Source organism: Durio zibethinus, chromosome 5 (assembly GCF_047325235.1).
Source record: "Durio zibethinus cultivar Kanyao isolate XHJ-2024 chromosome 5, ASM4732523v1, whole genome shotgun sequence".
Classification (NCBI taxonomy): Eukaryota; Viridiplantae; Streptophyta; class Magnoliopsida; order Malvales; family Malvaceae; genus Durio; species Durio zibethinus.
The window spans coordinates 30,544,631-30,559,704 of NC_143166.1; the positions used below are offsets into that span (position 1 = coordinate 30,544,631).

The following is a 15,074-nucleotide window of genomic DNA, read 5'->3' on the forward strand; positions in this document are numbered from 1 at the left end:
AATATTTACCTTTTACATAATATTATAATTATTAAATTATTTTAATAATTTTTTATTTATTTTCATTTTAATTTTTATTTAAAAATAATAAAACAAATTTATTAATATCATGTAAGAAAATTATTATTTGATATATTATTATTTTATTAATTTGTAATTGTTTATTAATAAAATTATTATTTTCCTTTTACACAATATTATAATTACTAAATTTTTTAATAATTTTTTCATTTATTTTCATTTTAATTTTTTATTTAAAAATAATTTATTAATATAATATAAGAAAAATATTATTTAATATTTACTCTTTACATAATCTAGAACTAAAATATTTAAAGTAGCCTCCCAATTAATATTGTTTAATTTACAGTTGATAAGATTGGTTTGTTTTTAAAACCAATCGAAATTTTCTATTACAACTGTTAGGTAAGCATTTTTAATATTCCTTTTTGTTTCTTACAATTTCCTTGAAGGTTGAGCTTTTGTAAACAGTACTTGTTTTTGCTGATTGACATGGATTTGATAAGTTAAATGTAATATCTTTATGCGTCAAATAGATGTTGCCTGTTCTCTAGAGTTTGAACTAATTTAAACATAATAGTTGTTTCTCGAAGTTCGATGTGGGATTGGTAACTTGCACAAAGTTTACCTAATCCTCCATCATTTGTTGCCTTAATGCATATCATATCAATCATAATATAGGATTATGAAACAGAATAGAAAAACAACATCCGTAGCAACACCTGGGATGTTTCTTAGTGTTATAATTATTAAAGTATCTTTCTTAAGAAAAAATTTTCATTCATTTTTTTATTTAAAAATAATAAAATAATTTTATTAATATAATATTATAAAAATATTATTTGATATATTATTATTTTTATTAATTTTAAATTGTTTATTAATAAATTATTATTTAATATAAAACAAATTTAATATTTTATAATTATTAATTTTATAAATATTAAATTATTTAAAATTTTTATTATATATAAATTTTATTTTATTACCCTTAATAATTTTTTAATTTTCACTATAATTCATTTAATTATCAACTACTTTTATATTCAAATACATATTACTAATTTAAATTTTATCATCATAATAATTAATTTTTATTTTTATTGTTAATCCTACCAAAACTTAATTTATTTCAATCTAATTGAATAATAGTAGAAATAAATGGGTAGGGAAAAAAAAAACCGAAAGTACACATGTCGGTGTTGACCAATAGGAGATAGAGGACACCTGTGACACGGTAGATCGAGCTGTTTAAGAGGAAGACACGGCGATTAGAAGTTTAGTGAGTAGTGTAGTAGTCGGGCCGGCCGCCCTTATAGCTCTGCCTCTGCCTTCTCCGTATCTTATCTTTCTTACTTCACAACTTCCATCTGTCTAATCTACTCTCTACTCCTATAACACTAGGCTTCCTCTTTCATTATCTCTCTCTTTTACACTTTTACTCCCCCTGTTTTCCGGGTCAGAGAAAAGAAAAGAAAAGAAAGAATTCGTCAACCATGGTTGGCCTTAGTGATAACAATTCCAGTTGCAATAGTAGCAGCAAAGCAAAAGACAAAAAGACAAAGAAGAAGAAGAAGAAGCGTGGGGGTAGCAAAAGGAAGATGACAGCTGAGCAAACTTTGGCTTTCAAATCGGTGACTGAATGGGTTTATTCGGATCGTCAGAATTCCTCTTCCACGCTGGCTTTATCTTCATGGGTGGTGGATGATTTCGGGGTGCAGAAGAGTCTAGGGAGAGGGATGGAGAAATTGGTGTTTGAATTGCATTCCCATTCTAAACATAGTGATGGGTTCTTGTCCCCTTCTAAGCTTGTTGAGAGAGCTCATGGCCATGGGGTGAGTCTAGATTCCTTTCCTTTTTTTTTTTAATTACAAATCGACATCTGATAGGGGCTTTGCTTTTTATATCTGAATATGCTATGTTTTTGGAGTTTTTGAATGAATGCTTCACCCAAATGTTTTTATTGAATAGCCGAAACATAAATAGTACTAGTACTTTTTACGGATCTGTTGGGTTACTATTCTAATGGTATAATGTCTTTCTTGAACAGTGGGTGGAAGTGTTTTTTTGCTTTTTGTGTGTAAATTTCTCTAAGTTTCTTGTTTCAAGTTTTGCTTTTATTGGTTTAAATTCGTTGTCTGACTCCCATGCGGATTTGGGTACCAAGCCTTTTGCTATGTCTTCTGCTTCTACAGCTGAGACATTTAAAGACTTGTACTTCATGTGTCCCTTATGTTAAAGTTTCAAATTTGATTTTTCCTAGTCTTTTTCCTGCTTACAAACTTTAAGGCTACTGTGTACTATCTTGTAATTCTGAAATCTATGATGGTACATCTCTTTGTATTTTTTATGGTTTATTGATGGAAAAAGTTATAAATGAATGTGATGGTTTTGAAGGTGAATTCTTTCCAGCAAGAAGTACCTATTGAAAATTTGTAACATTAGCATTTCAAAGGAAGGAGTTAGTGTTCTGGATAAGGAAGTCTGATCTAATTTAGCCAACAAAATCTGCCCGTGAACTAAATAGATTCTAGGCAGCACATAAATGGCCAAAACTACTTAGCAAGGACCTATGACAGGTGACAAAAGATTGATGTGTTTTAGCAGTACACTTCAAGTGTTTATGTTTTTCTTGCTCCACTCTATTCTTTTAACACACAAATACATATACATATGACTTAGGAAACGGAAAAAGGTTTCTGTATTGAAATATGACAGGTTTTTGGTAGTTTTCTGATGGTCTTGTCTGTCATTTTTTTAATAGTGAAATGTTTTCACATAACTCTTTTGGTTTAAGTGAGTTTCATTTTGACAAACCTTCAACTGATATACTAATTTTTATGGCGTGATATTGTATTGATTTTGCGTGTGAACTATTCCTTTGCAGATGCGTGCCTGTGTGTGGTTATTTTCTGTACCTGAACAGATATCATATGCTTGATTTTGTAATTACTGGTTATTGTCCCAAAGAAGGAAACTAATGGTGACAGACTTCTGTATCTTTGGTTTAATAACTTTGCATTATTATGTTGTAATTTATTACAGAAGAAACACTATGGGACAACTGATTTGAGCTTGAATTCCTAAATGCATCTAAACTTTGAGGAATAACAAAAGTCAAATTAGGAAATCAGCTTCATTTTACGAAGCAGACTAGTATTGTAGGAGGAATTCAGGGATCCATCATGTGGAGTTATCTATTAGAAATGTATTCTTTACTGCCAATGTAATCTTCATGTTTTGTTTCTTTCTAATGTTTCATTAAATTGGCAGCTCTTGCATGTTGGTTCTGTAATACATTTTAAGTAATTGGAATTTGACTAGTACATTGTGTTCAGAACAGGTGAAAGTTCTTGCTCTGACAGATCACGATACAATGTCTGGGATCCCTGAGGCTATAGAAACGGCTCGCAGATTTGGTATCAAGATAATCCCTGGTGTTGAGATCAGTACCATATTCTCTCCGAGGTTTTTGTTTGATTGATACAATCATCATTATGAATGCAGTTTTTCTTTTATTTTTTAATAGTCATTTACATGAGCAAGGATTATCTCCTGGTGCTTTCATATCATTTATCCTCGCTTCAGGGGCTAAATGTGTCCAAAATCCAGCTTTTAGTAAGATGTGGATAAAGTTAGCCTGAAATCTGAAGAAGCTGGCTGTCCAGTTGTTTTCTGTTTTCTCTATATTTCTACACCTCTTATGTTTCATTTTTTTATTCAAAAGCAGAAATTCTGAAATGGAGGAACCAGTGCACATCCTTGCATATTACAGCAGCTGTGGCCCAACAAGGTATGAGGAGCTGGAAAAATTATTGGCTAACATAAGGGAAGGACGTTATCTCCGTGCTAAGGACATGGTATTGAAACTCAATAAACTCAAGCTACCTCTTAAGTGGGAGCATGTTACAAAGATTGCAGGCAAGGGAGTGGCTCCTGGGAGACTGCATGTGGCCCGAGCTATGGTTGAAGCAGGTTATGTAGAGAATCTAAAACAAGCTTTCACCAGATATTTATATGATGGTGGACCTGCTTATTCCACGTAATCTTCTTTTTTTTCGTATCTTTTTCCCCTTGATTTTGCCCAATGCATATTTCTTCATTTTTTAGAAATGATTTATGAAAATTTTGTTTGGTCCTGGCCGTAGGGGAAGTGAACCTCTTGCAGAAGAAGCAGTGCAACTTATATGTGAATCAGGGGGTTTAGCAGTTCTGGCTCATCCTTGGGCATTAAAAAATCCAATTATTATCATAAAAAGGTTAAAAGATGCAGGTCTTCATGGAATGGAGGTTTACAGAAGTGATGGAAGATTGGCAGGTATTATATTGCTGTGTTGATATCCCTCTCTCTCACACAGACATGCATTTATATATCCACCTGGCTGTCCACGTACTCAGAAAAAAGAAAAATACAATCACACACCCAGTAATACTCATTATTTTCTTATGATTGCATAATCAGATTCTACACTGGATGTAGCATTTTCTTGATTTTCTCTTATTTATAATACAGTAATTTTGCTTTGTGCTCCCTTGTTATATATATATATATATATATATGTATGTATGTATATCTATGTTTAAGTTGAGCTCAGCTTTGCACAAAGATGATTTTAAGACTAGTTGCTAAATCTATCTGCTATTGTCATTTTTCTGCCCATTTTCTTTGCCGGCTGCCTAAAAGCTTTTTCTGTCATTGTGGTTAACAGCATACAGTGACTTAGCGGATACTTATGGCCTTCTGAAGCTTGGAGGATCAGATTATCATGGGAGAGGTGGGCATGGTGAGTCCGAACTAGGAAGTGTGAACCTTCCAGTGTTGGTTTTGCATGACTTTCTTAAGGTAGCTCGACCTATCTGGTGCGGTTCCATTAAGGACATTCTTGTGAGTTATGCAGAGGAACCCTCTGAATCAAAACTAGCCAGGATTGCAAGATTTGGGAGGACGGGCAGTTTCAAGGGAAGTTCTCCCTTGAGTTGTGGCAAGGACTTGATTGATCGTTGTTTATCATTGTGGTTGACTACCGAAGAAAGGCAGAATGCTGAATTTGAGGCTATTAGGTTGAAGCTTTCCCATATTTAATCAACCTGGCAGGAGTACAAATTCCCATAGAGAGTAAATAATACTTGATTGGAAAAGATTATACCAGTTGCTTCTTGGCATTTTGCTAAGAGAACAGTGAGTAACAAATTCTTTTCCCTTTAATAGTTTGGAAAAGATCTGAAATTAAAACTTGTCGACGTCTTGATTCAACCGAGTCTTTATTTTTTGGGCCTTTTCGGTTTTCTTTATATCATGAAAAACATGTACCTGACAGTTAGCGGATTCAGCCATGCTTGTTTTTTCTAGACACTAACCAAGAGTCTTCCGTCTGATATATTTTCCATTGCCTACTGTTTAATTCTACTTCAATCTGAAGGAAATGTAACGGTAAGGCCGACTTTTGAGTTCATAGCCAAATTGAAAAAAAGGAAGTTAGCTAAATTTACGTAAATTGAATCAATCTCTTTTAATTTTAAATTAAATATTTTTTCAGTATTCTATTTTGTCAAATTTTATTTAGGAACTAAAACAAGATAATTTTTCAAAACAAAATGAATTAAGACACATTTTGACAGAAGTGATCGTTCCCCTAGCAAAGGGATAGATCCATTTTTTTTTTTCAGAAACAAATTTCGTGAAGTTTTAACAAGAGTCAATTGATCATCTCCTTGTAGAGATCGATTGATTGCGGTTTCAAGCTTATCCAATCGATTTTTCCCTTAAAATGATCGATCACTTTTTTTATACAGAATGTTATCTTGTTGAAAATTTTCACAAAAAATATCGATTTCTTTGCATAGGAGATCGATCACCTAAACTTGAAATCAATCCCTTTATAAAAGGGATCGATCTGTTTTCTTGGTAGAATATAATCTTGGTTTGAAAATGAACAAAAGGGCTCGATCCCCCTTCATAGGGGATCGATCACCAAAGAATGGATCGATCAGGTGTATTACTTGATCGATCGGGTAAGACTTCTTTGGCACAAATTTGGGCTACTTCAAAATTGATCCAATCGATCCCCTAAATGAGAGAATTGATCTCTTGATGCCTAGAAAGTCGTAACAACTATATTTTGTCAGATATTTTTGTAGGTTTGAAATATTAAATACAAGGCAACGGCTCTCAACTTCTTTCTACCTATAAAAGAAGCATTTCACTGCAGAACAAGAACAATAAAAGCTAAGAAAACTTATTGCTATTCACCAACCATCTTGTTCAAGCATTCAAAGCAATTTAAAGAAAGAAAAGTACAAAAAATCTTACTTGTATCAGTTTTTCTCTAAATTTCTTTGTCAATACTGTTGTGTACTTCAAGTTAGCAAACACCTTTAAGTTTGCAAAACACTTGAGAAACTTTGTATTGTGAGATTGTGAGCTTAAAGGAGAAGATAACCCTTAAGAGCTTATGGTGTTGATTGTGTAAGGCTTTGAGAAACTCGGTTGTATCTTTCAAGATATAGTTGATTGAACTCCTTGGCAAAAGAGGCTAAGGGAGATGACATAGGTGCCTAAAGAAAAGATCGGACCTCTATAATTATTGGTGTCTAATTTTCTATCTCTTTCTCTTGTTTACTATCATTTATTATGTTTATTTGCTTAGATAAATTGGTTTGTAGAATTTGTACTTATTAAGTATTGATTTTAAAAATTTTATTATAATCAATTCACCCCCTCTTGATTTATTTCAAGTCTTTGAGCTAACAATTGGTATCAGAGCTAATACTCTTTTTTGTAGATCTAACAACCCAAGAATGATCCTGAAAAAGGTTAAAAAAAATATCGTGATCAATGTGAAACAACCATCTTCAAGCTACAACAAATATAGTAGGCAATAAGAAATGTGTCTTATGACAAATGAAACAGTTGCTACATCTCTTAAAAGTGAAGGCCATTCAATTGTAAGACCTCTTCTTTTTGTTGGTAACAACTACTTATATTGAAAGACTAGGATGAGGTTGTTCATTCAAGCTAATGAATATAAAGTTTAGAGGGTCATTGTAAATGGTCCTCAAAATTCAATGAAGATGGTGAATGGTAGGGAGGTGATTAAGCAAGAGAGTAAATGGGATGTCAATGATATGAAGATGACTTAACTAAATGCCAAAGCAATGCATATGCTCTTTTGTGCATTGGGGCCTAATAAGTACAATAGAGTTTTTTTGTATGAAAATGAAAAAAAAAATTTTTAAAAAGTTAGCTATCACTTATAAAGGTACAAATCAAGTGAAAAAGATAAAAATCGACATGCTCACTCATGATTATGAGTTATTCAAGATGAAATCAGATGAAACCATTAATGAAATATCAAACCGCTTCATCGACATCATTAATGATTTAAAAGCTCTTGGAAAGACTTACTCAAATGTGGAGATAGTGAAAAAAATTCTTAATAGTCTACCAAAGAGCTGAAAAGCTAAAGTGACAACCATTAAAGAGTCGAAGGATCCTCACACATTCTTTTTAGATGAATTAATGGGTTCTCTCCTTACCTATGAGATGAAGCTCAAAAAGGGATAAAAACCAATCAAGAAAGATGGCATTGTTTTCAAATTTACCTTTCAAGAAGATGAAGAAAATCTTAGACAAAAAAAAGATGATGAAAATGAAGAGATGGCCATGTTTACAAAAAGATTCAAGAAGTTTATGAGGATTAACAAGTTCTCAAGTAGAAGAAGACCACAAAGAAAAATGATTAAAGAAGAATCAGTAGAAGAGAAAAAGATCAAATCATTTGCTATGAATGTAACAAATTGGGTCATATTAAGTTTGATTGTCCTTTATGAAAGAAGCAAAACATAACAAAGCCAAAGAAAAAAGTAATGGTTGCAACATTGAGTGATAGTGACTTCTCCGAAGATAAATCAAATTAGGAAGTAGCCAATCTATGTCTTATGGCTCTTGATGAGTCCAAGGTAACTTTTAATCCATATGATTTAAATTCATACACATTTGATAAATTGTAAGATACTTATGATGAATTAGCCATAGAATTTGAAAACATAAACATGAAATATAAAAAAATGATCTTTAAGTTGAAACTAAAAAATGAACTCTTGATTAAAGCAAATGATGACTTAGAAAAGAAAGTTGAGCTCTTAAAGTTGAATGTCAATGACTTGACTAAGAAAAATAAAAATTTTCATAACTCATTTTCTGGATTTTATATGGGACATCAATAGTTCAATGATATGCTTGAAACACAAAAAGTATTCTTTGACAAAGATGGATTAGGCTATAATGGTGGCAACAAAGAGACTCATTTAAAGAATTTTCTTGTTAAGCCAAATGATTCATCTAACATATGTGCATATTATCATAAATTAGGTCATTATATACAATATTGTTCTTTGAAGAAAGTCACTTATAAAGGTAAACTCATTAAGAGAGTGTGGATTTCAAAAAGAGTTAGCACATCTCAAGATGAGATTACTAAAATGAAGTGGATTCCAAAATGTACAAAAATTGTTAGTACTAACACTCAAGGATCCAAGAAAGTTTGGGTACCCAAAATAAAATTTTAATTATATTTTTATAGGTAGATGAGCATTGCTACAAAGATAATTCAAGCAAGAACAATCTATAGTACCTTAATAATGGATGCTCAAAACACATGATCGGAGACAAAACTCTTTTTAAGGATTTAAAAGCTAAAAGTGAAGGAGATGTTATATTTGGTGACAATTCTAAAGGCCAAATTGAAAGAATTGGCTCCACTGGTAACAATTCTTCTACTACTATTAAAAATGTTTTACTTATAAAAAGACTCAAGCATAACTTACTTAATATTAGTCAATTATGTGATAAAGGACTTAGAGTTGTGTTTGAATCCATGTGCTGTCACATAATTGATATCAAAACCAACAAGCTTGTTTTTGTTGGACATCATCAAAAAAAATATTTATGTAGTGCATCTAGATGATCTTTCCTCTAAAAATGTTTGTTTTATAACTCAAAAAGAAAATGAAAGTTGGATTTGGCATAGAAGACTTGGACATGCAAATATGCATGTAATTTCAAAACTTTCTCAAAATGATTTGATTGTTGGTTTGCCAAAATTGAAATATGAAAATGACAAAGTTTGTGATGCATGTGCTCAAGAAAAACATAGAAAAATCTCTTTCAAATCTAAAAATTGCATTTCAACTACTAGACCTCTTTAACTACTTCATATTGATCTTTTTGGACTTACTAGGATAATTAGTCTTAGTGAAAAATAATATGGGTTTGTTATTGTTGATGACTTTACTAGATTCATATGGGTTCTCTTTTTTGCATTCAAAGAATGAAGCTTTGAAAAAATTTATCACTTTTAGCAAACAAATACAAAATGAAAAAGGCTATTCAATTTCTAGTATTATAAGTGATTGTGAAAAAGAATTTAAAAATATTGGCTTTAATGTGTTTTGTAGTGAAAATGGCATTAGCCATAATTTTCCTACTTCTAAAACTCTTCAACAAAATGGGGTAGTAGAAAAGAGAAATAAAACTTTAGAAGAAATGGCTAGAACCATACTTTGTAAAAATAATTTTCCTAGATATATTTGGACGAAAGCCATAAAAACTTCTTGTTATATTATAAATAGAGCTGTGATTAGACCAATTTTGAAGAAAACTCTTTATGAACTTTTTAAAGGAAAAAAGCCTAACATAAGTTATTTTCATCCTTTTGGTTGCAAATGTTTTGTTTTGAATAATGAAAAAGATGATCTTGAAAAATTTAATGCAAAAAATGATGAAAAAAATTTTCTAGGATATTCTTTGAATTCAAAAGCCTATAGAATCTTTAATAAAAGAACATTAGTTGTTGAAAAGTCTATATATGTTATTTTTTATGAATCTAATCCACCTCCAAGAAAGGTACCTCTTGATGATGATGATGTAGGTATACTTTAACAAAATGTCAATGATGCATCACTTGACATTGAGGAGAATAACTAAAAAAAAGATGATGAATTTCTAAATGATCCACAACATATAAAGAAAGAGCCAAATCACCATAGAGAAAAAAGATATATCAAAGATAGTGAAATTATTGGTGATCTAACTCAATGGGTAAGAACTAGATCTTCTTATAATATATGTAATTATGTTGTTTTCTTATCTCATATTGAACCCAAGAATATAGATGAAGCCTTATGAGATGATCATTAGATATTGACCATGCAAAAAGAATTGAACTAATTTGAAAGAAGCTAAGTATGAAATCTTGTACCTAGGCCTAGTGATCATCCTACTATAGGTACCAAATGGATTTTTAAGAATAAAATGGATGACCATGGAAATATTGTTAGAAATAAAGCTAGATTGATAGTTCAAGAGTATAGTCAAGAAGAAGAAATTGATTATGATGAAACCTATGCTCCGGTTACAAGGTTAGAAGCCATTAGAATGTTGCTTGCATTTGCATGTTTCAAAAATTTTAAGCTTTTTCAAATAGATGTCAAGAGTGCATTTATAAATGATTTTATAAATGAAAAAGTGTATGTAAAACAACCTCTCAATTTTAAAAATCCAAAAATTTTAAATCATGTTTATAAATTAACAAAAGTTTTATATAGTTTAAAACAAGCTCCTAGAGCTTGGTATGAAATATTGTCAAAATTTTTAATTGAAAATGATTTTAATAGAGGAAAAGTTGATACTACACTTTTTATTAAATCAAAAGGAAATAACATTTTCATAGTGCAAGTTTATGTTGATGATATATTTGGTGCTACTAATAAAATTCTTTATCAAGAATTTGCTAAGACCATACAAGGTGAATTTGAAATAAGCATGATAGGAGAACTCACATTCTTCTTGGGATTACAAGTAAAGTAAACAAAAGGTAGCACATTCATCAATCAAACCAAATACATCAAAGATTTGCTCATAAGATTTGGATTGAAAGAATCAAAGCCTTACACAACACCTATGAGCACTTCTACAAAACTTGACAAAAATGAATGAGGTAAATGTGTTGACTGTAAATTACATAAGTTTATGATTGGTTTATTACTATATCTTACTGCAAATAAATCGGATATAATGTTTAGTATATGTTTATGTGCTAGATTTCAATCATCACCTAAAGAATCACATTTATTTATTGTCAAAAAAAATTTTAAATACCTTAAAGACACCCTTAATTTAGGATTATGGTATCTAAAAGGTTTATTTTTTGCTTTATATACCTATTCCAATGCGGATTTTGGTGGTTACAAAATTGATAGAAAGAGCACTTTCGATACTTGTCAATTGTTTGAAAATATACTCATATCATGGTTCTCCAAGAAATAAAATAGTGTTGCTCAATCCACAACCGAAGTCAAAGATGTAGTGGTCGATAGTTGTTGTGCTCAAGTTTTGTGGATTAAGCAACAATTAGAGGATTTTAGAATTACCATGGATCATATTCCCATTAAATGTGACAATACTAGTGCCATCAATCTCACCAAAAATCTAATTCAACATTCTAGAACCAAACATATTGAAATTAGGCTTCATTTTATTAGACATCATGTTCAAAAAAGTGATATTGTGCTTGAATATATTGATACGTTGCATCAATTAGTTGATATTTTCATAAAACCTCTTGATAAGGATAGATTTTATGCAAGTAAAGGTAAACTTAGTATGATGAATGCTCCTTGAAATGAATTTCTTGATGATATAATGAATGTTACAATCTTGATTAATCAAATGTATGTTTATCTAAATATCTATTTTTTTAAGTTTGTGTGTGATTGTATGATGCATGTTTGAATGTTCATGTTGCATGATTTTTAAATCCTTAAAAAAAAAATTGCTACAGCCAAAATCGATCGATCCTCTTTGGAATGGATCGATTGGTTGTTCTTTTCGTAACCAAATTGATGGAAAACATTGAGGAACCAATCGATCCCTTTTGGACAAGATCAATTGGGTCTCCATCCATTAGCTAAACTAAGTTGAAAACGTGAAAAACTTATCGATCCCCCTTCATAACCAATCAATCGATCCAATGCAAAACATAACCGATCGATTCCCCTTCATAACTGATCGATCAGGTCATGCACAATGAGCTTTATGCGCACCATTTTGGCTCGTTCAAATCAGGTCCCTTATCCTTTAGTCGATTATTCCAGCCCTTTCACCTGTTCTTCTTCTTCCCCAAAATCATTCTCTTCAAACCTTAAGAACTCTCACTCCATTTTCACTCAAAATTGATCCTTCTTAACAAAATCTTTTGCAAATTCGTTCATTTTAACTTGGTTTCTTGTAAAATTCATCCTTGAAAATCATCAAATCACACAAAATTTGATACCCATTCTTCTTATTCTAGAAAGTTAATCCCCTTTTGAAACTATCACATTCACCCATCATTTTTGCTTCTCTCAAACATATTTTACTCTTTATCACCCACAATCACCAATTCTCTCATCAATTTCACATAAGCTTACCTATCTCCATTATTCCATCATTTTCATGGCTCCAAAGACTAAAGTAAGTGCTAGAAAAAAGAGAAATCCCTCAAAGGAGGCTTTTAGCTCATCAATAAGGCCTTCATTCAATCAAAATTTTACCAATCTAGATGCAAAAAAAAAAAGATATGAGACACATTCTGCTCATAGAGAAGTCAAGCATGGAAGGGTAATTTCATTTAAATTTCTTGAATCTGTAGAATTTTCTTACTTACCTGCTTTTGAGAGATTTGGATGGATAAATTACTTTTGCATGGATGGACTTTTATTTGAGAATCTAGTAAAAATTTTTTATAGTAATGCTAGTTGTATTGAAATGTAAGGGTTGATAGATACTATCTTAATAGATTTAGAACATATGTTATAGGAAAAGAAATTATAATTATTAAGCAGTTGTTAGCCGAAGCATTCGTGCTAGATAATGAGAGAAAAACCAATACTAGGTGTGATACGGTGGAACTAGCTCAAGATATATTTAGAAATAATAATTTACAAGTTGCTCATACTCAAGCTTTTAGATTGTCAATGCATGATAGGTTGTTACATCTTATTATCACTCATATGTTGGCACATTTGGCTTTCAATACTCAACCATAATGAAGCAAGATTACTAATGGATGTATAAGATCAAGCATCAACAAAAATCCAATTTGGTGTATTTTATTTTCAATGATATGATAAAGGTAGTACAAAATAGAGACTACACCTTGGTCTATGGGTTTGCCATTAGTAATCTTTTAAGAAAATTGGATGTTAATACTGATAAAAGAGATGGTGTTTAATGATCCATTTAGTGTTCTTAGTGCTCCTACCCTATATAGTATAGGATACATTTAAAATATAGTAGGATTATGGGTTAGCAAAACTAATATTGGGGTTGCACAAAAAGTAAGGGAAGAACATGAAATTTCAAATATTCTAAACCTCAAGAAGAACTTTGTACCCCACCATTTGATACCTAAGGAGCCTTAAAAATGCTTATACTTTAAATGAACAATCAGCATTCGATGGTTGGGATTATGAACACTCGATTGAAAAATATAAAAAAAAAACTCAAAATGAGCTAGTTTCTCAAGTTCGCCAAATTAGAGCTGACATTAAACAAATGTGGGCTATACAACAGCATATAGGGCGACATTTCTCTCATTCTCCTCAACCTCATCAATCTCTTCATTCTCCACCTCCTCCTCAATGATCCTTTCTAGTGCCATTCTTCATGTTTTTTCACATTTTTTTATGTTGTAAATTTATCTTTAAAAACACTTTGCATTGTAGTTTGTTATCAAACTTTTATATGTGATGTTTCTATTAATGAAATCTATCTTTCATCTTCTTTATGATATGGCTTGTGACATTATGGCCTGTGAAATTGATATATTGTTTGATGATTGGTATATTGCTTAACATTAAGATTGATATGAACTTAAGTTGTCATATTGAGTTAGTGTGGCCTTGAATTGATTGTTATCTCACTTTGATTAGCTTTATCCTTTTTGCTATGACAAAAAAGGAGAGAGATAATGGTATGAAAATTTTCTTTGATGATCTTGACGATACTGATGCTTTTGATGGTATGAATAAATTTTTACTTGATGATATTGACATTGGTTTTGTTCTTAGTTGCTTTAAAATTTATGCTAAATTCAGGGGGAGCTATATTGTTATTCAGAAGGAGCTTGTTTTTCATAAATTCAGGGGGGCTTGTTTTTCAAATGAAAAAATATTTTTAAGCAAAATTTTCACTTGGTTTTGTCATATAAAAAAAGGAAAAATTGTTGGCCTTAAATTGATTAAAAGTTTTGATTTGACAAAACAAAATTTTGTCTAACTTGAATCAATCTCTCATAATCTTAAATTGAACATTTTTTCAGCCTTCTATCTTGTCAAAATTTATTTAAGAACTCAAAACAAGACAATTTCTCGAAATAAAATGGATTAAGGTATATTTTGATAAAAGGGATCGATCCCCTCCCTTACCCGATCAATCTCCTAGTAAAAAGATCGATCATTTTTCTTTCAAAACCAAATTTCGTGAAGTTTTGACGAAAATCAATCAATCCCCTCCTTGTAGGGATTGATTGGTTGAGGTTTCAAGCTTACTCGATCGATTCATCCCTTAAAGGGATCGATCACTTTTTTATACAGAATGTTATCTCGTTGAAAAATTTCAAAAAATGGATCAATCCCCCTATATAAGGAATCGATCACCTAAGCATGGGATCGATCCCTTCATAAAAAAGATCGATCTGTTTTCTTGACAGAATGTAATCTTGGTTTGAAAATGAACAAAAGGGATCGATCCCTCTTCATAAGAGATCGATCACCTAAGAATGGATCGATCAGGTGCATTACCTTATTGATCAAGTAAAACTTCTTAGGCACGTATTTGGGCTACCTCAAACCTAACCCAATTGATCCCCTAAAGGAGGGGATCAATCCCCTAATGCCCAGAAAGCCCCAATGGCTATATTTTGTTTAATTTTTTTACAGGTTTGAAGCATTAAATGCAAGGCAATGGCTCTCAACTTCTTCCTACCTATAAATGAAACCTTTCACTGTAGAAC

The 15,074-nt window shown here is 31.3% G+C and overlaps 1 protein-coding gene across 1 annotated transcript; it reads left to right on the forward strand.

Moving 5' to 3' along the window:
* Positions 1-1,302: 1,302 nt before the first annotated feature.
* On the forward strand, positions 1,303-5,378 carry LOC111283240 (uncharacterized). The gene is given in 6 exon segments (XM_022871703.2): positions 1,303-1,856; positions 3,365-3,489; positions 3,752-4,063; positions 4,170-4,339; positions 4,731-5,096; positions 5,099-5,378. Coding segments are annotated over 6 exon segments (1,359 nt in total). The 5' UTR covers positions 1,303-1,517; the 3' UTR covers positions 5,146-5,378.
* The last annotated feature ends 9,696 nt before the right edge of the window (positions 5,379-15,074 follow it).